Genomic DNA, 19,668 nt, shown 5'->3' with positions numbered 1-19,668 from the left:
TCATTTCAGATTACAATTAAGTTGTTCAAAATGAGTGGGTCACAATTCCTTACCAAATGCCTTTCTCATGTAGGAAATGAACTGGCACAATAGACAAACCTGAACAGGCAGGACTGGCATTAGGCACTGCTGGTGCTGAGAGCATAGAAGGGGTGCTGTGGTTGTCAGGTGAAGAAGGCACCACAAGTACCTCCTTCATGTTTGTAATGACATCACTCATAGTCTGTGACAGTGTGGGAGACAGACATGGCACTTGGTTCTCAAATGCTGCCCCATTCAAAGACAATTTTTTATCTGTGAAAAAATATAAAATATTTTTGATAACAGTTGCATCAAGATTTCACATTAACCTTTCATGTTTCTTAAGGGGTGATACTAATAAAACAAAATAGTGTCCAAACCTGGCAGTTCCTGGGCAGAAGGAAACAACGAGTGCACAGATCGCCGATGACGTTTCATGTGTGAGGACAGTGTCTCAAGTCTCTCTTCTTGGGAATTCCACGATTCCTTATCAAGTGTCAGAGGGCCCTGTGTGTCCAGCATGCGAGAGGTGGAGGGTGGACTAACCATGACTGAAGAATTTATGTCATGTGTGTCCTGTGCATCATTTAAGTCTTCTTTTTTTTGCTGGAAAGTAGTGGTATGAATGGCTAAATAAATGCTACCTAACATACATTGGAAGTGCAAGTTCTGTGCATATTTTATTCTACATATTATGTGCATTAATTATGATTAAAAAACTTATGATTTGTTTACACCTTGAATGCCCTAGTCATACTCATGTCTACGTAAATCACCCTTCTCACCCATCACTGCCATTTTACATAGAGAATTTTCTTAAGTATTCTGCAATTTGGAAAAGAGTTTAAGGAATGAAGTCTTGAGAAACTAAAGGTACTGTGAAACATTATGCACTAATAGGACTTTTATTTCAAAATTTTAAATATTACAGAAATCCTGTGTGTATCTCTGAGATAATGCTTTACTGCCTCACACTTAAGTGTCTTCTAAGTGGTGGCTGCATCTAGAGCAGTTGGAATCTGTTGTATTTACCTAATTGTAGTATACAGGAAAGGAACAATGCTCACTGGGTCCTGTCTTCTATTCTTTAACTTTCTAACATACCTAAACTCAATTCATGTACTGTTCCAACTTAATCTATATCTTTGATTTTCAATTATCATATTTAGATTTGAACTCATGTATTGTTTGAGCTTGGGCTATATCACCATCTAAGCTATTCCACATATTTATACATCTAAACGGAAAACTATTTCTTCACATCCTTTCGACATGTGGTCTTTCTTAATTTACTTCCATGACATCTTAAAGCTACTTGTGTACTGAGAGAGAGACAAATAACATGCTCATACCTATTTTGTTTAATTGCATTTACCTACTATTCATCCTACCTTGAGCTGATTGTTACTAGTAAGGTCAAACTGTGAAGCTCCTGTGCGAACCCGCAGTTTGATATTATGGAAAGCAGTAGATACACTTCCAACCTGGCAATATACACCTTATTTTCAATACAAGACCAACTCCTGTCATGAGAAATACTTATTTTTTAAAAAGTGGTTACTACATATATCCATCAGTTTATATACTGTACTAGGTAAGTAAGGATCAACAAGTACTTGAAAGAGGTGGTTCTGCAAAATTAATTTTGGAGAAAATAATTTTTCTGCTACCTCTCTTCAGAATCCATCAACACCCTCAATTCTATCTGGAAGTCCACCTCTAAGGGACTGAATCTTACGGTGGTATTCTTAAAAACAATTCTTTCCTTATATAAACTATTGGAAGGGAAAGATTTATATAAGGAAACATTTTTTTAAGAATACAGTACTACCATAAGATTCTTACGGTGGTATTCTTTAATTTTTTTTCCTAATATAAATCTTTCCCTTCCAAGGATTTATATAAGATTTATAAAAGGAAAGATTTTTTTTTAAGAATACCACTGTTAGTCTCTTGACCAGGCCCAAAATCTCCTTCTCTCAATTTTGACTGTATCTCCTCAACTTTTTCACATGAGGAAAGCTGACAAATAGTAATGACTCCCCTCCTCCTACTACTATGAGCCAGGGACATAAAAATAACTCCAAACTAATATAATACATGTCTGAAAACTGTGCTTCAGTGAGATAAAACTGATTAAAGTAATACAATCAACTATACCTTTATTGTCACAGCTTCTTCCTGGAACTCATAGTTTTCGATGCTGCAGGGTGAGAACCCAGGGGGTTCATAGTCAGGTGGGGTAACTATGTGGACAAGAAAAGAAACCTATACATGTTTTCATTAGTTTCAGTGGCATCTCTCAAAGGATAAATTCCTACAAATATAAACCACCACTGCTTTGATCAAGTACATGTACTCATTTTAGAATAACTTAGCAATAGGTTTCTTCTTCAGTGTTACTGAATGACTGGTCTATGTTAAATACATACATACTTATACCAATTGAGCATGAGGGGAATATCTATTGAACAGGGAAGGAGATGGGTGAAAGGTGGCTGTGTGTGGATACTGTGATGCAGCACTTAGGGTGGGGGTAGGGGACAGTGGGGAGTGGTTTTGTGTGAATGATATTTCGATGAAACCAGAAGGGCTCCATCTTCTCTATTTTCCACATGAGAGGACAGAAAGGGGGGGGGGTCACCAACCAAGTGAAATGGCTTTGCTGTTTATGTGCTGTGTCTTGCTGCATTGCTTCTGACCCGGGTAGTGGACAGGAGACAGAGATCTCCCTTCATCTGCAAAGAGCTAAGATGAAAAGGAAACAAGTGTGGCTAAGAGGAAAATCTTGAGTGCTGGTTGTGGGCTGTATGTAAGAGGAACTAAGGGACAAGGAGAAAGCAATGAACATACCATCATCAAAATAGTGAAGCTTCATGGAAAGGTAAACAGTCTCGGGCAGGAGCTGCAGGGACTGTGACAGGATGATGATGGTGCGCAGGAGCTTGATGGTTGGGCGCCGTACCTCAAATAATTGTGGAGAACCAGAGCTATCCCTTGCATTTGGAGAGTTTAAAAAAAAAAAAAAAAAAAAAAAAAAAAAAAAAAAAAAAAAAAAAAAAAAAAAAAAAAAAAAAAAAATTACACAACTAACATCTTGCCTTTGCGGGCTATCTCTTTTTAGAATAGAATAATTGTTTAAAAGAAAGACATTCATGGGCCCCTAATCTCACTGAGACACACCATAACACCTTACAGACCATACAAAACAAAGCCCTAAAGACAATTACAGACTGCACAAATAAAACACCTGCAGACCATTTACACCATGAAACAAGTCCTCAAAGTCAAGGATCACCTTGACATGAGAGACACACAAACACTTTCCGCAGTCTCCATAAACACAGCACACCCACAGCGGCGGCGCCAGGAATTTTTAGTTGGGGAGGCTAAGGGGGGGCTGAGCAAATTTTTTGGGGGCTAAGAGTAATATGATAATACACATATATTATCCTCATTTCAGAAGGGGAGGGGGTTAATGGTTGGGCTAGCACTGATGGCTGACAAATCTTTAGCCCTTTCAATTAAAAATTCCACTTAATAAAATTATTTCAATGAGTGTTTTAAATTTTCAATTTGCTCAGTTCAGTTGGGAGGGCTAATGGGGGGGCTGGCCACTTTTTTGGGGGGCTAAAACCCCCCCAAGCACCCCCCTGGTGCCGCCACTGCACACCCACTACACTACATAGCAGAACACCCACACAAATACTCTCTTCTCTTCCTCCACATCCACCAGAAACCAGTCTTAAGAAGCATATCCAGAATCACATCACTCACTGCTCCATCAACAAACTGAAAGACAATACATTGCTGCATGCCAGACACCTTGATATCCATCACGCTGAATCCTCTCTCCCCCAAAAGGACAGAGTCCACCTGGCCAGACTGTGGTGCACCCACTATCTATCCCTTCTAAGCTACCACAAGAGGCTGGACGACTGCATCGCAGATAACTGTCCAGGATGTAACACTTCACCCCATACAACACATTATGGCAGACTGCATTGTACGCAATCACACACAGCAACAACACAATATACACTATGTGAAGGGTTTGTGTGAAAACCCCTTTCCAGCCATAGCGTTCTTAAGGGAGATGGGACTGCTCAGCCAGACATTCTAGGGAAGGACAACAACAACAACAAAATCAATCATTCATTCAAATTAAATACTTTCAAGGAGTGTCATTAGGATACTCTTTACAACAGAGGTTACAAATCTGGGTTTGGCCGAACCCCAGGGGTTCAGTGAAGGTCCTTCAAAACGCATTGCTGGGGTGGGTTGTTGATGGAATTCTTCTTAATGTGCATCATTTGTCCTTACTTTGTGAGTACTTTTAATTGAATGTTATTTTTTTTCTTTTGTATGCTTTTCAAATATAAAAGTGAATCTTGGTTTAATTTGCCTATTTTTTTTTTAACTGGAGTTTTTCTTTATATTTGAAAGCTTCAGCAAGTAAGCTGGGGGTTCATTAGGTTCAGTGCTTTCAAGAAGCTTTAAGGTTGGATGGAATTACATAAAAACAAAAATCACAACAAACAATACCAATGATTAAAACAACATCAATGATATAAGTTTTGCTTTTGTCACAAGTAATTTAATCCTCATTCTTATTAACTCTGGAGATATGATCTACAGTGCTCTCTACACTCGGAGTTAAGTATATACAAAGGTTGGATAGAATTTATTTTTGGCTACCTCCCTTGAAAGGGGAAAAGGCCTTGGTACATGTATGTGTATGTATGGATAGAATTTCCCAACAAAATTCTGCATGTTTACTTCTCCAAAACAAGTTTCTGCCCCACTAGTCCAGAAACTTGAAGATAACAATAAAGACACAGATGTTGCCACCCTTCCTTCCAGTAATAAAGACATAGTAGGGTTACTAATTTTTTTTCCACTACACCTATGGTGAGGCCACAGATAAAATTCCAAACATCCAACCTTGGTCCAAATAGAATTAATCAACCAAATGTCTGAGTTTTACTACGTGGAAAACCCACAGTAGCTGGCAATGGTCCTTGGAAATTCCCAGTTCTTTCTGAGAAGAAATGTTTGACTGCTGTCTGTGCAGTATCATTGTGGTACAGTTTCTATGTCACTGGCTGAAAGTTGTAAGGCGAGGAGAGCAATTGCCTGTTGTCAGCTCTCCAAGTGTGAGGGGCTCCACTGAATACATTTTTTGTCTCAGAAATTTGGTTGTTTTGTTTTGGGTTACTTTGTACTATCTACCAAGTAACTACCACCTAAGAAACTTGTCAACCATTTGTTGTTGTTTCTTAAACTGTCTGACTGAGCAATCCTGTCTCCCTGAGGAACATCATGGTTGGAATGGGGTTTTCCCACAAATCCCTTTTTAGAGCGTATATTGTGTGGTTGGTGTGCATGATTGTGTACAAAGCAGCATTCCATAATGTTTTGTATACTATGGAGTGAAGTATTACATCCTGGTCAATCTGTGATGTGGTCATCCAGCCTCCTCTGGTAACTTAGAAAGGCTAGATGGTGGCTGCACTGCAGCCTGGACAGGTGGATTCTGTCCTCTCAGGGGGAGAGAAGATTCAGAGGGATGGACAGCAGGGAGTCTGGCATAGTCCTGGTGTGGTGGTGTCTACATTGTGGGACCATCCCCCAACTCCCAGAATGGAAGGAACCCAGCAAGAAGCCTTTGCAATCCTTGTAGGTGACACAGATCCCTGGGAGCAGCTTTGGTTACCCAGTGCAAGTACAATATCTTGTTGTTAGGGATGTCCATTTTCATGATATTTTTGAAGAGTATGCAACTGCAAACTATCACTTGCCTTGTCTATATCTACTGTCACCATTACAGTTCTTTCTGGTGGTGTTTTATTGTTAAACCTCTCCAGCACTTGCATGATATACGAGAGATGGGTGCAAGCCCTCCATAAAACCATGTTGGCTTGAAGAGGTAAGTATATTAGTTATGTTTCTTTCTGTGATTAGTCTTTCTCTTGGATATGGTGGATAGTAATGAAATTAGTTTGTAGGATGCTGGGTTCTCTTGTGGTTGGTTTCATTTTGATATGGGTATTATAAGTGCTCTAAATGAGGAGATGCAGAGGACAGCGGCGGTGGAAAAGGAGTTGGGAGACTGGGTTGGTGAAAGATTATTGGGACGGGATAGACACATGGAAAGAATGAGAGAAGAAAGATTAGTAAAATAGGTGTGGAAGGCATAGGTGGAGGTAGTGACCATAAGGAAGCAACCAAGGATGAGATGGATGGATGGGGTAAAAAGGGTGTTGGGAAGGAGGTGGGGAATGTCTGTTGAGTAAGTAATGGCGAAGACAGAAGATAGGAGTAAGTATAGAATGGTTGTGTATGGATGATGTCGTGATACATGGAAGGGAGTGGGTAGGGGATGGGGATGAGGTGGTATGTGTGAATGATATTTTGATGCAGCCAAAAGGGATTTCTCCCCATCTTCTCTTTTTCTGCATGAGGGGATGGAAGGGGGGGGGGGGTTGCTGATCAAATGAAGCAGCCTTGCTGTGGATGTGCTGTGTCTTGATGCATTGCTTCTGACCCAGGGCAGTGGGGGAGATGCAGGAATGACCCATCATCCAGGAGGAGCCAAGAAAAGAGGGCGGACTGGTGAATGGGAGTGGAGTATGTGGGGATGAAATGGGCAGGAGTGGATTTACCTTTGACTTTGGCTACCTCCCTTGTAAGGGGGAAAAGGCCCTTCAGGCTGCATCAAAATATTATCCATACACAGCTGTTCTCCACTCACACCTGCCTTCTTTCTTCTTTGCTCAACAGACATTCCCCTTTTGACCCCCATCCATCTACCTCATCCTCAGGCATCCCCTCAAATTCACTCCATCCACCTCTACCTTCCACCCTGCTTTTGCTGTCAAGTTCAGATGAACTGAATATAGGTGATAACTGAGAAACAGGTTCATGCTATTACAAAGCATTAGTTCCATGTTTCTTTCCAGGTATTTGTGGAAGAGTTCAAGGACCATTGCTGGCTAAAATAGGGTCACAGGTTTCAAGTCTGTGAAACTTAAAACAAAAGATAAGGTCACAAGTCTCGTTAATGAAAACCATAGCAAAAGATAAGGTCACAGGGCTCAAGTCTGTGCAACTCAAAACAAGTTTTATTTTATTTAGTTTTTCTAATATTGGGAAAACACTTACTTCTTTGAATTTGCTTCCATCATGTCCAGCTCAACTTCTCCCATTCTGGAGTATGAAAACCGAAAAGTATATGTTTCTACAGCCACATCGGGAGCATCTGGATCTAGGTACAGACCTAGTGTCATCTGCTGTAGCTGCATCATCACAAAAGGGTGGAGAAGATTATAAGACTGCAGGCAGAAGAAGATACTGGTTGTCTTAATCCTTTTGATAAAATATATTTTATATATTTTGTTCTGGCTATGGTCAAGTGATTTTATAATGCCTACCTCCCTTATGCGGGGGGAAAAAGCCTTTGGTATGTGTATGTATGTATGTAGTGCATATCCTGGAAGAATCTAGGATTCGCACTGGAGCAAAGGCACGCATTAATCAAGATAAGTTTGATTGCTTATTGGGTGGGGTATTTTCTTGACTGAATAAAATCACCTGGTGACAGCCATATAAAGGTCTGAGAATGATGGTCTGCCTTAAAGTACAGATCAAGACAGGTCTCAACTGTAGCTGTTAACCTGTAAACTGGAATTGCAATAGCATACACAAATAAATTTTTAAATAAATATTCATGTCCCATGAAGGGATAAACAAGCAACACATCAAATAGTGAAGACAAAATACATTTGTTTGTGTCTTTGAGGTGTCTAAATGTCACAGGGTGCATTGGGAAGGTGCAAAAAATGTGAGGGTGAGAACAGATATGTTAGAAGAGTGTCTGATAGTTCAGGAAACAAGATCTATTTTTTTCTTCTAATTTGACCTTGAATATCATATGGATTAGATTATACATCACAATCTACTTCCATCCATCTCATCCTTAGTTGTTCCCTCAAGTTTACTCCATCCATCTCTGCCTTCCACATATCTTTGCTGATCATTCTTCACTCACTCTTTCCATTCATCCAAATCATCCCAATAATCTTTCATTGGCCCTATCTGCCAGCTTCCTATCCATCTCTGCTCTCCTCCTCACCTCCTTTTTTTTCATTCTATCCAACCTTGTAACCCCTACCATACTTCTAAGACACTTCATCTCAATCATATTTACCTAATTTACCTAATTGCAGCAAACAGGAAAGGAGCAATGCTTGCTGAGTTCTGTCTCATATTCTCCAATTTTTCACACCTAGCCTCGAACTCATGTACAGGTCCAGCTTAGTCTATAGCCTTAATTTCCAATTTTCACAGATTTGAATTCATGTATTGTTCTAGCTTGGGCTAAATCACTGTCTAAGCTATTAAGTATTTATGCATCTATATTTCTCAAACAACAAAATTGTCGGAAAATCCTATAACTTGCTAAGATCAATAAAAGTGGCATTTACATATTTGGATGAAGAAATGATTAGAAAAATACTAGTCACACTGACAAGGCCTAGACTAGAATATGTGGTGACATTATGGTCATCCAGTACCAAAAAGAATATAACATACATATACCAAGGCTTTTTTCCCCTTACAAGGGAGGTAGCCAAAAAGGAAAAGGCATAAAATCATTCCCACCCATTCCATCCCTGAATACACTCCACACCCCTCCACCCTCCCTCTTATCTTAGCACCTCCTGGATGACGGGTCATCCCTGCACCTTGTCCACTGCCCTGGGTCAGAAGCAGTGTCGCCAGACACAGCACATCCACAGCAAGGCCGCTTCATTAAATCGGCAACCCCCCCCTCTCCATCCCCCCATGCATAAGAGGAGAAGACGGGGAGAAATCTCTTCGGGCTGCGTCAAATTTTGCTCACACATACTACCTCACCCCCCATCCCCAGCCCATTCCACTTCATGCATCACATCATCCATATCCAACCATTCTCCATTCACCCGTCTTCTGTCCTCTCCCGTCCTTCCTCAACAGACATTCCCCTCTTCCCCAAAGCCCCCTTCACCCCATCCATCCACCTCATCCTAGGACGTCCCCTCATCTTCACTCCCTCCACATCTGCCTTCCATACCTCTTTTACTAGTCTTTCTTCACTCATTCTTTCCATGTGTCCAAACCATCCTAATACTCTTTCATCAACCCTATCTCCCAACTCCCTTACCACCCCCGTTCTCCTCCTCACCTCCTCATTTCTCACTCTATCTAGCCTAATAACCCCCATCATACTTCTCAGACACCTCATCTCAAACACATTCAAACTCCTCTCTTCCTCTCTTATGTTCCATGTTTCTGCCCCATACAGTGCTGTTGGCACAATCACTCCGTCATACAGTCTCCTCTTAGCATCCATTCCCAAATGTCTATTCCTCATTACACTCTTCAATCCACCAAGGCATTTACTTGCTTCTCTCAATCTACATTCTACCTCCACCTTCACTCCACCTTTTCCTGCCACATTTGCACCCAAGTATCTAAAACTATCCACTTCCTTCAGTCGCCCTCCCTTAATGCTCACTTCCAGTCTACTGCCACTTTCACCCCTTGTACATCTCATCACCTTACTTTTACCCACATTTTTATCTTTAGCATTCTTCTATCACATACTCTCCCAAACTCTGTCACCAACTTCCTCAATCCCTCCTTCGATCCTGCCACAAGCGCAGTGTCGTCTGCAAACAACAGCTGGCTCACCTCACACTTTTCTCCATTTTCTTTAAACATCTCATATCCCTGACCCACCACCTCTCACACTACCCCATCCATGTATAAGTTGAACAGCCAGGGCGACATAACGCATCCTTGACAAAGTCCCACCTTTACCTCGAACCACTCACTCTCTCCATTTCTAATCCTGACACAAGCTCTACTACTCTCGTAAAAACTCTTGACAGCTCCGAGAAGCTTTCCTCCTATCCTGTATATCTGCATAACCTCCCACAGTGCCTTTCTGTCTACCCTATCGTAAGCCTTTTCCAGATCCATAAAAGCCCAAAAAACATCCTTCCCCTTTCCTATAGCTTTCTCACATATTTGTCTTACCACAAAAATCTGATCTACACAACCTCTACCCGTCCTAAATCCACACTGTTCCTCACCATGACTCCCTCTGTTCCTCTCCTAATCCTCTCAATCAAGATCCTCCCATAAGCCTTCCCAACTACACTTAACAAGCTAATCCCTCTGAAACTACTACACTCACACTTGTCCCCTTTTCCCTTGTAAAGTGGAACTATACAGGCACTCCTCCAGTCCTCCGGCACTCTACCCTCTCTCCAGCAAACATTAAATAACCTCACCAGCCAGTCCACCATCACTGTACCTCCTTTTTTTAGACATCCTGCATGGCATCCATCCAGACCAGGTGCCTTACCTGCTCTCATCATCTTAACAACTGCCTTGACTTCATCCTTCCTTATTTCTCCTCCATTTTCCTCACTCATCACTCTCATTTTCTTAGCATTTCCCACTCCAACTATCTTTCCCTCCCTATCCTCCTTCACATTTAGCAACTCCCTAAAATATTCTGCCCATCTTCCCCTTACTGCCTTCTCTTCCATTATCATCTCTCCAGCTGCACCTTTTACCTTTTCTTCTCTACTTGATTCGCCTCCTCTTCCTCTCTTAATTTCTTTCCAAAACATCTTTTTATTACTTTCAAAATTTTCTGTCATACTCTTACCCCACTTCACATCTGCTCTCCTCTTTGCCTCCTTTACCTTTTGCTTTACTTCTCTTTTCTTTTCTTTGTACCTCTCATATGACTCCCTCGTCCTATTTTGTAACCAATCTGTGAAAGCTCGCTTCTTCTCTTCTACAACCTTCTTTGTTTCCTCATCCCACCATTCACTACCCTTCCTTCTATTTCCTCCTGTCCTTCTTGTTCCACACACCATCCTTGCACAAAAGAATATAAAGAAAATAGAAAGAATCCAGAGAGCAGCAACAAAAATGGCACCTGCACTAGCAATTGTCATATGAAGAGAGACTGGCTAAATTGGAGTTACCGACTCTGGAACAAAGAAGAGAGAGAGGAGACCTACTGACCATCTATGGAATCATGAAGGGCACAGAAATACTCGATAGAGAGAATTTGTTAAACTGGGACAAGAGAAACACAAGAGGACACGGAAAGAAACTCAAAAAACATAGTTATAGAAGAGATCTGAAAAAGAACAGTTTTCCACATAGAGCGGTGGACACTTGGAACAAACTGGATGAAAAAAGTGTGTGCAAAATACATTCATGAATTTAAGAGCAAACTAGACACAACTAAGTAAAATACAACTAAGTAAAGACAACTAAGTAAATATCCTTTAGAAATGTAGTTTTTCTTAATTTATTTTCATGACCTCTTAAAGACCTCCTGTGTGTATTTATCACATGAATTACATATTTTGATACAGGCACTCATAGAAAACAATGGTTTCTAATAATTAAGAAAACTAAGACAACAATACAAGACACTGATAATAATAACAGGATGCACCAAAACTATTTCAATAGACCATATGTACTCAGAAACCAGTCCTTCACTGAGAGTAGCATATGCTTAAAAGAAAAAAATATATGTATATATCCGATAATTTTAAGACAGTCACATGCAGGATTCGAACCCACTGCTATCGGCCACTTGTAAGATATATATATATATATATATATATATATATATATATATATTATATATATATACACATATATATAGCAATACTAATGATAAATAAAACAAATAAAACACTGAAAAAAAAAAAAAAAAAAAAAAAAAAAAAAACACGAAACAGACTCCAACCCCAGTCATCCATGGGTATTATTCCAGCATCACACAAGCATATTTCTCACTTCTTTCGTTTTTGCATTTCAAATGCCTGTTTTTCTATGGAATGGTTACGCTATGATATATCAAACAACGAAATTTTGATGTTAAATATCCGTGCTTGCGTGCAACTGGAATTTTACCCATCAAAGTCTCTGTCACGAAATCACTCCCTGAGAGACAAATCACACTGGCATAGCCATAGATGCATTCAAGAAATACCAACACAGAATTGACCTGACCAGACTCAACTGCACTAGACGTAATCATAACACTGTACATCTCATCTTGCACTGCCCCGCTCTCATCATATCCGTACAGCATACCCTCCATGAGAGACGTTTGCTAATCGAGAGACCCCGTTCCTCTACAAGAGACATGGTACTATGTAATGATAGAAACCAAACGATGAGGAACTGCCAATGTGTATCAAGTAATGAAATAATCACACAACCGAACATACGTTACAGTTCATCTGGTTATTTTTGTCATAATTCGTACACACAACATGCAAAAAGAACACTATCTTACTCTTACAACACAAGAGTGAATACTATGATCTTTTACTATTATTTCTATGACTTTAGCTCTATCATTATTACTATTTTTGAGGTTTTATGATCTAATAGACACTATGAATAGCAGTACTTACGTATTTCTGGTTAATTTTGTCATAATTCGTACACACAACATGCAAAAAGAACACTATCTTACTCTTACAACACAAGAGTGAATACTATGATCTTTTACTATTATTTCTATGACTTTAGCTCTATCATTATTACTATTTTTGTAGTTTTATGATCTAATAGACACTATGAATAGCAGTACTTACGTATTTCTTCTCCAGAGCATCGAAGCAGCCTTTGATCCATCCAATGAGAGTATTAGCTTCGGGGCTGTGCGATTCGTCCAGAAGAATCTTGAGGTTGATGCCTTCGGCAACTCGGTCCCCATAGGCCGACTGTGTAGAATATAAAACATGAGAAGAAAGAACACATATGTTTATGACAATGATGATGTGAATGCGCCTCAAGGGAAAAGGGTATACCGATCCCATCAGTGGAGTACAGTGCTGGCAGTTTCTCTTCCGTCTGCTGCCAGGCGATTTTAATTAACAGTGGATGACCCACTCGATTCACACCTTTTCATTCTGGCTGCCTGTATTATTCAATTATGGCTAACCCTCCCCCATGGTACCAAGACAAGACACACAGGCGAATTTTTCCCTTTTCTTCGGCGGGGCGAAAAGGGCCCCACCCTACCCTTGTTCACTTCCCTCACTCCTTCCGCTGCGAGGTGGGTTTTCCACGGCCGAATAAAACCCCCTGGTTGCAGCAGCCAGAATAAAGGTACACGTCGCAAAAATGTGAATGTTGCTGTCCGTCGCGAGATATCTATCACACCTAACTGCCGCATATCTGTCTGATGAGCCTCACTGCCAAGGTACCTTAAATACCGCGCGATAGACTGTAGAGGGGTGACGCGAAGCACCAGGAGTAAGGCCGCTTTCAATGGAGTTCAATGGGACCGCAAAACGCGTCGTGTGAAAGGTCCCAATGAACTCCATTGAAAGTTAAAACGCGACGCACCCGAACGCGCGTACGGAGACGCTCGTGTGAAAGCGGCCTAAGTCACATGCAAGGCAGCGTTGGGTCACGTCTTGTAGCCTCCTTCCCCATCCGGTACAGATTCATTGGTGGGAGCAGGCTGGAACCCTGCATTACAAAGACAGTGGTCAACTTTAACCACACCACCAACTTCAATACTTTATATTTTGATCAGGTAGTCAAATTTCCTTCGTCGGCGCGTTCTGAGTCAGTCGCTGAGCGCCAGCCGAAGCCGTACAGGAAAACGAACATCGACAGGAAGCCTGCCTTACCTCGGTTGGTACAGCGTGCTACCGATTCCTGCGCGGTAATTTCATCGTCTATTCGAAATCCGGCCGCGGTGCAGAGATGATAAGCAGGCAGGGCATACATACACTCTGAGTAACTCCCGACCACTGCTCACCTCGGATATGACGTGACTTGGGAATCAGTTACCCCAGGTATTGCACTATTGCGTTTATGAACAGTTCTGGACCCCCCCCCCCAAAAAAAAAAATATATATATATATATATACCTGTATATATAATTGAATAAACGAAGTCGGTAGGCTGCAAATTCCACGGGAAGGACGAAGCCAAGAGTTAACTATATTTTTATGCAATACGAATGACGAGTTCAGAATTATTTGCTTTAAGTATATATGTAATCATAAGAACATTTGTAACATTCCGTTCATGGTTAAAACACACACACACATTTATATATATATATATATATATATATATATATATATATATATATATACACACACACAACCTGCGCGTTGACGTAAGGTATAATTACACGATGTGCAATTAAAAATCGGGTTACGTCCATGTTTCAGAAATAGAACTCTGACGTCATCCGGGAACTTAAGTAAAAGTGAACAAACACGAGCATTTAAGTAAACAAGCAGACAACAAAGTACGATATTGAAGTATATTGCTTGGGTGATTATCCAATAAGTAACAACTTGAAATACAATTAATAAAGTGTGCCCTCGACTCTGCAGGAAGTTTATTCCATCCAGCTCCCGTGGCCTGCTGGGTGTGGCCAACTCAGCTCAGTGCCTCCAACACACGTAGCAGCCAATGCATCTGATCGTTGTCGTCTTCTTGTCCAGTAATCCAGCCGAGTCCTGGACATAAGTGATGTCATGAACTACCTTTCTCACCGACGCTAATGATGCTTCGCTGTTACTTGCACCGGGAGGACTGACTATCTCAGGTGGATATTCATCCATCAACCACACCCATAGTAAACGCTGGTTTGACGTTTTACATCATTCTTCTTCCGTTAGATGAGAATATCACCGAACTTAGGTTCTCGGTGTCTTGTTGCTGGTCGATGGGTTCCTTTCTCATCTTAGAAGTGATATTTTAAGGATAACAATAACTAAAGGCTTCGAGTTTCACTGAGCGGGAACCCGAAGCCCCACAGCATCTGGCAGCGGTCCTCGGGCTTTCCTGTGGATCTTCCTGGGAAGAAACTCTGGACTTTGTCTGTGCTGCATGGGTGTGGGGCTCTTTCTATGCCACAGACATAAAATGGGAGGAGGAGTGAAGCAATCAATGGTTTTTTGTCATCTTTGTGTGAAAAGGTGAAGGAAATATGGTTCAAAGTTGACAGATATTTTGGGCCCGGGCAGCAAGGTGGTTCTTTCTGTCACATCTGTCCTGCAGGGACCACCACGAGTCGGTGGTTGAAGTGTTCCCAGGGAACAGTCGAATTGCTCCGTTAGTCTACATTCCTTTCATTAAATACAGCAGGTGAATAAACATTAGTAAGACTTGCAAATGTATTACTGTATATATGCGACGGACACCAGAGGAAAGTACAATTCCTCTTGTATTTGTTGTAAATCAGAACTAAAAAAAATATATAACACAATCACAGTTCATTTAATCAAAATTTAATTGAAGATCAGAGTACCACACGAGTCTCATTAATCCCTTATTGAGTCCGATTGCCACATATTACGGCACATGCACACATTTATAACCAGAGGTGTGGTGGTTCAAGTCCCGCTAAGAGTCAACGCGTGATGGCATAAATGTATGTGTGTGTGTGTCCACCATGGCCTTGGATCACGTGTTGGACTTGTGATCGACAGCTATTTCCCTCCCGGAAGAGAGCTCAGAGCTCATATATGACCGATCTATGGGTAATGCTGTGACCTTACACGGACACACACACACACACACACCCAACACTCCGCCCACGAGAGTTGGAGTAACGACTCACAGCGCTGCGATACTGAACTTATTTCAGCCCTGGGCGGGATTCGAACCCGGACAACCGTAGTGGCGGCCGCGAACGCTACCACTGTGTGTGTGTGTGTGCGCGCGCGGGGCGGGGGGGGGGGGGTGCATATGGCATGCTTAAATCTCCGAGCCCCGATAAAGGCAACAATGCTTAGTTACATGGCAGAGTGGTGCGGCTGAAAAGTTGGGGAGAATAAAATCTATTTTGCAAAACAGAATACTACGCGCCACTGATGAGGCGTCGCATATAAAAGTCGGGATTTGACCTGCAGGGGGAGATTATCATCAATACTGCCCATGGTAGCACAGCCTCTCATCCAAACTCTCAAATCTGATATATATTTCCAACAAATCCCATAATCGGCTTACGTGGAAGAGGAGGGAGAAGAGGAAGTGGAGAAGGAGGCTGATACACGGGGAACTAGAGGCAAAATAAAAAATAAAAGGGAAATACAACAGCAGAAGGAGAATGAACTTATAAAAGAAAAAAAAAGAGGATAATGAGGAGAGGACAGGAGTGGAGAAAGAGGATAAACAGATGGAAGATAAAAATAGGAAGAAGAGAAGGGAGGAACAGAGGAGACGAAGAAACCGGGTATCAGCAGAAGTGGGGGGGGGGGGACGAAAATACACATGCCACGTGATGCGAAACGTACATACATGCTGCCTCGGATTTCTTCCCTTTCGGGGCATGAGGGGAACTTGTGATAGTCTCCGAGCGGACTTCCCAAAAGGTCTATAGGGAAGCCTGGTGACACACAGATAATATACATATAATATATATGTTTAGAAGGAAGTAAACACAGGCCCTGTAAGTTGCGGCAAACCGCTGTTTAATAGGTCCTGGGAGTCGAACTCAGCACCTTGTCATGAGTTCGACACGGTACCCAATGAGCTACCGCGCGGCTCCTATACACACTAATCTTCGTTTTAACGGACTTCCATTTAACGTATGTCGGAAGCAATTGACAAAATCTGTTAAAGCCAACTTAGTCTGTAAGTCTCACTATACGATCACGACAAGCAACACCTCTCCATCATCCATGGTAAGTCTGATTTTATACTATTTTTTTACTTACTGTATCATATTGTATATATACAATGAACAGGTATTTTACAAGTGAAGCCGCCCTTCTGTGGATGTGCTGTGCCTTCCTGCACTGCTTATGACCGAGGCAGTGGGCGGGAGACAGGGTTGACTCGTCATTCATGAGGTAAGAAAAGTGGTGTGATAAGACAAGGTGTGGTGGATGGGACTGGTATGGGTGGCTACGCGTTTTGATTGGCTATCCCCTTATAAGGGGGAGAAACCCTAGTTATATAGAGAGCTAATATTATCAGACATAATTTATTAAATGACACCGAAGACTCGGGATAAGACGGAATCTCTATGTGAGACTTTTGGTTCGAGTTCGCCCCCGAGCTGAACAAAACCGGCTGTCACTAGCCGGTACGTGTTTAGTTACACCACAATATTGATTAAAATATAAATAAGTAAATAAATAAAATACCATAATATTACACAAGGGTGACTGGCAGAATGCACTGAAACCCTTACTCATCCTAAATCTAGATCTTGTAAGTATAGTCTGTGTGAACGTACCTCTGGGAACATGGCTCGCAGGTACGTGATGCTTGATATGCTGACAGCTATCAGTTTCTTCACGAACAGCAAAGACTGCTGTTCTGTCTTCTGCACGGGCGGGAACACAGATGTCCACTGGGGATGAAATGCAGGGAACACTTGCGTAAGACTAACATATAACTAGATAAATAACATTTAACAAAATCAATAACCTTAATTGTTGAGTGCATATTTTTCATGCAGTCGACATTTGAGGGGTTGAAGTAACAAGTCATCCACCATTCTTGTGATTAGTGACGTCTCCATTAAAAAAATTATGATGATCAATTTTAAATTCTACTATCCCTATATTCTGTTACGCTAAACATCTGATAGGGCAAACAAAACAGATGTATGGCAGGGATAGTGGTAAAGGACCGTGTATTTTAAACTGTTTCAACGCTCAAAAAGATGGGCTGAATTATGTTGCTAACCATCATTTAAGATTTTATCTATATTTTCCATTATGTAATCACTGGTGATGTAGCGCCGCATGCATGTACTAGTAAATTCAATAGACATACAGACCATTAACAATAGAAAAAATCTCTACAATTACATTTCACATAGTTCAAACTTTAATCATAGTTCATACTATTCCTTTGGTCTCTAGCATTCCTTGGGTGGACATTCCTTTCAGATTGGAGTTACTATTACAAAGGATTACAAAGGCAAAGCATGCCGACAGGAGACCTTTTGATCCATATCTAGGTCGGATGCAAAAAAAAAAAAAAAAAAAAAAAAAAAAAAAAAAAATCATATTAATAATAAATTAAAACTATAACAATGTAAATAACAATTAAAATACATAAATAAATGCATTGGTATAGTTGAATAACAAACAAACAGGTAAATAGTAAATGATAATAAATTGACATATAACTAATAATAAATGAAAATCAGACAGACAAATTATAACAAAACAAAAACAAATAATATAACATAAATTATAATAATTACAGCATCTTACTTAGGTATTTATCTAAATGATTCTTAAAGCTTCGAACTGAACTACATTGCACTACCTGTGCAGGAAGTTTATTCCATTCATTAACTACACGGTTGGCAAAGTTGTTTCTACCTACTTCCAAATTGAATCTATTTCCGGACAGTTTGAGACCATTGTTTCTTGTCTGATTCTATTTATTTTATTGTCTGCCGCTATGTTATATTATTAATTTCTCTGGCATCCCCCTTAGTGACCAAGGAGTTAAAATGAAATGGAAAATTCCAACTGCCTAACTCAGGAGCACCGTCGCAATTTCACATAACCAAGACAAAATTTACTATCTGGCAACTGTGACGGTTGCAAAGGCAATTTCAATATTCAATTTCTTTGCCCGCTTATGTACAAACCTCCATGTTCTTCTAATAGGTTGTCACTTCTGCTGCATCTAATTTGTTTATAAGTAATTTATTTGTAATTCACAGATACAAAGGTTGAGGTACTTACAGTGTTGGTTTTGGCTTGTGCAATCGAAGTCTTTGATTGTCGGGTTGTCTGTGTCGTCGCCATATTTGTTGAAACAAACGCCTGTACGGATATTTAAGTAAAATTACTCATATCTAAATATAAACTGATTTTTTATATAATTTATGAATGGGAGCATATTACATGCATTGAGATCTTGTGAACTTTGAACATGTTGATACACATGAAACAGTAATGATAGAATTGTAATCATTATCATGACATCACTGCTTCCATTGAATTTTACTTATAAAATATCTATTGTAAATAGCAATGTTCATCTAAACAATATATATGTTGTTTTGACAGTCACAATGCATAATAGGAACTGTAAATTATTCGTGTACATATGATTAATTCGAAGGTTGCACGATATCCGTTTCGAATTTACATAATTGCACGTGAATAGCTTAGAACATCTAATTACATACCAATATCTTACCTAGAAATAACAATGAATATTCATCAAGTATATATTGATTCCCCTTATCTTGTAAACACTAGTGGAATGCTCACAACAACGACAGACAACGATTCTCTGGGAAACGTCCACTGAATTAAAGACGACATTTGAGTTTAGGCGGGAACAGCATTGGAAATATAATTTCCCATTTACAGATAATTACACACTAAGAATGAATGATAATATCAATAAAATTATATATTCTTATGTTCAATATCTAAATGGATATAAGGATTTTTTATTATAGATACAAGGAAAAATGTGCTAGGAGTAGCTTTAAATCGAATGCATGCATTATTGGCACATAAGTACATTAATTCTGTTTCTCCGAACTCGTATTTTCATACAAAAAATACATGTTAACACACGTGTGTTTATGTA

General features: G+C 40.4%; 1 protein-coding gene across 4 annotated transcripts in view; it reads right to left on the bottom strand.

The window, feature by feature from the left end:
• Positions 1-19,400, bottom strand: part of LOC143021908 (uncharacterized) — a 35,188-nt gene extending 15,788 nt beyond the window's left edge. For 2 of the 4 annotated variants that reach the window (XM_076179731.1, XM_076179732.1), the window contains exons 1-10: positions 19,267-19,400; positions 18,807-18,887; positions 17,333-17,449; positions 12,711-12,839; positions 7,186-7,319; positions 2,875-3,017; positions 2,182-2,267; positions 1,413-1,505; positions 402-627; positions 100-294 (exon numbers count right to left, since the gene is read on the bottom strand). In XM_076179731.1, coding sequence (XP_076035846.1) covers positions 100-294; positions 402-627; positions 1,413-1,505; positions 2,182-2,267; positions 2,875-3,017; positions 7,186-7,319; positions 12,711-12,839; positions 17,333-17,449; positions 18,807-18,869 — 1,186 coding nt within the window. In that variant the 5' untranslated portion in view covers positions 18,870-18,887; positions 19,267-19,400. Of the gene's footprint in view, positions 1-99; positions 295-401; positions 628-1,412; positions 1,506-2,181; positions 2,268-2,874; positions 3,018-7,185; positions 7,320-12,127; positions 12,347-12,710; positions 12,840-17,332; positions 17,450-18,806; positions 18,888-19,266 lie in introns of those variants that run through there. The other 2 variants (XM_076179733.1, XM_076179734.1) reach the window with 2 other exon arrangements.
• Positions 19,401-19,668: the final 268 nt, after the last annotated feature.

Source organism: Oratosquilla oratoria, chromosome 43 (genome assembly GCF_046742065.1).
Source record: "Oratosquilla oratoria isolate Oo_2021 chromosome 43, ASM4674206v1, whole genome shotgun sequence".
Classification (NCBI taxonomy): Eukaryota; Metazoa; Arthropoda; class Malacostraca; order Stomatopoda; family Squillidae; genus Oratosquilla; species Oratosquilla oratoria.
This window is presented reverse-complemented; position numbering and strand designations above follow the sequence as displayed.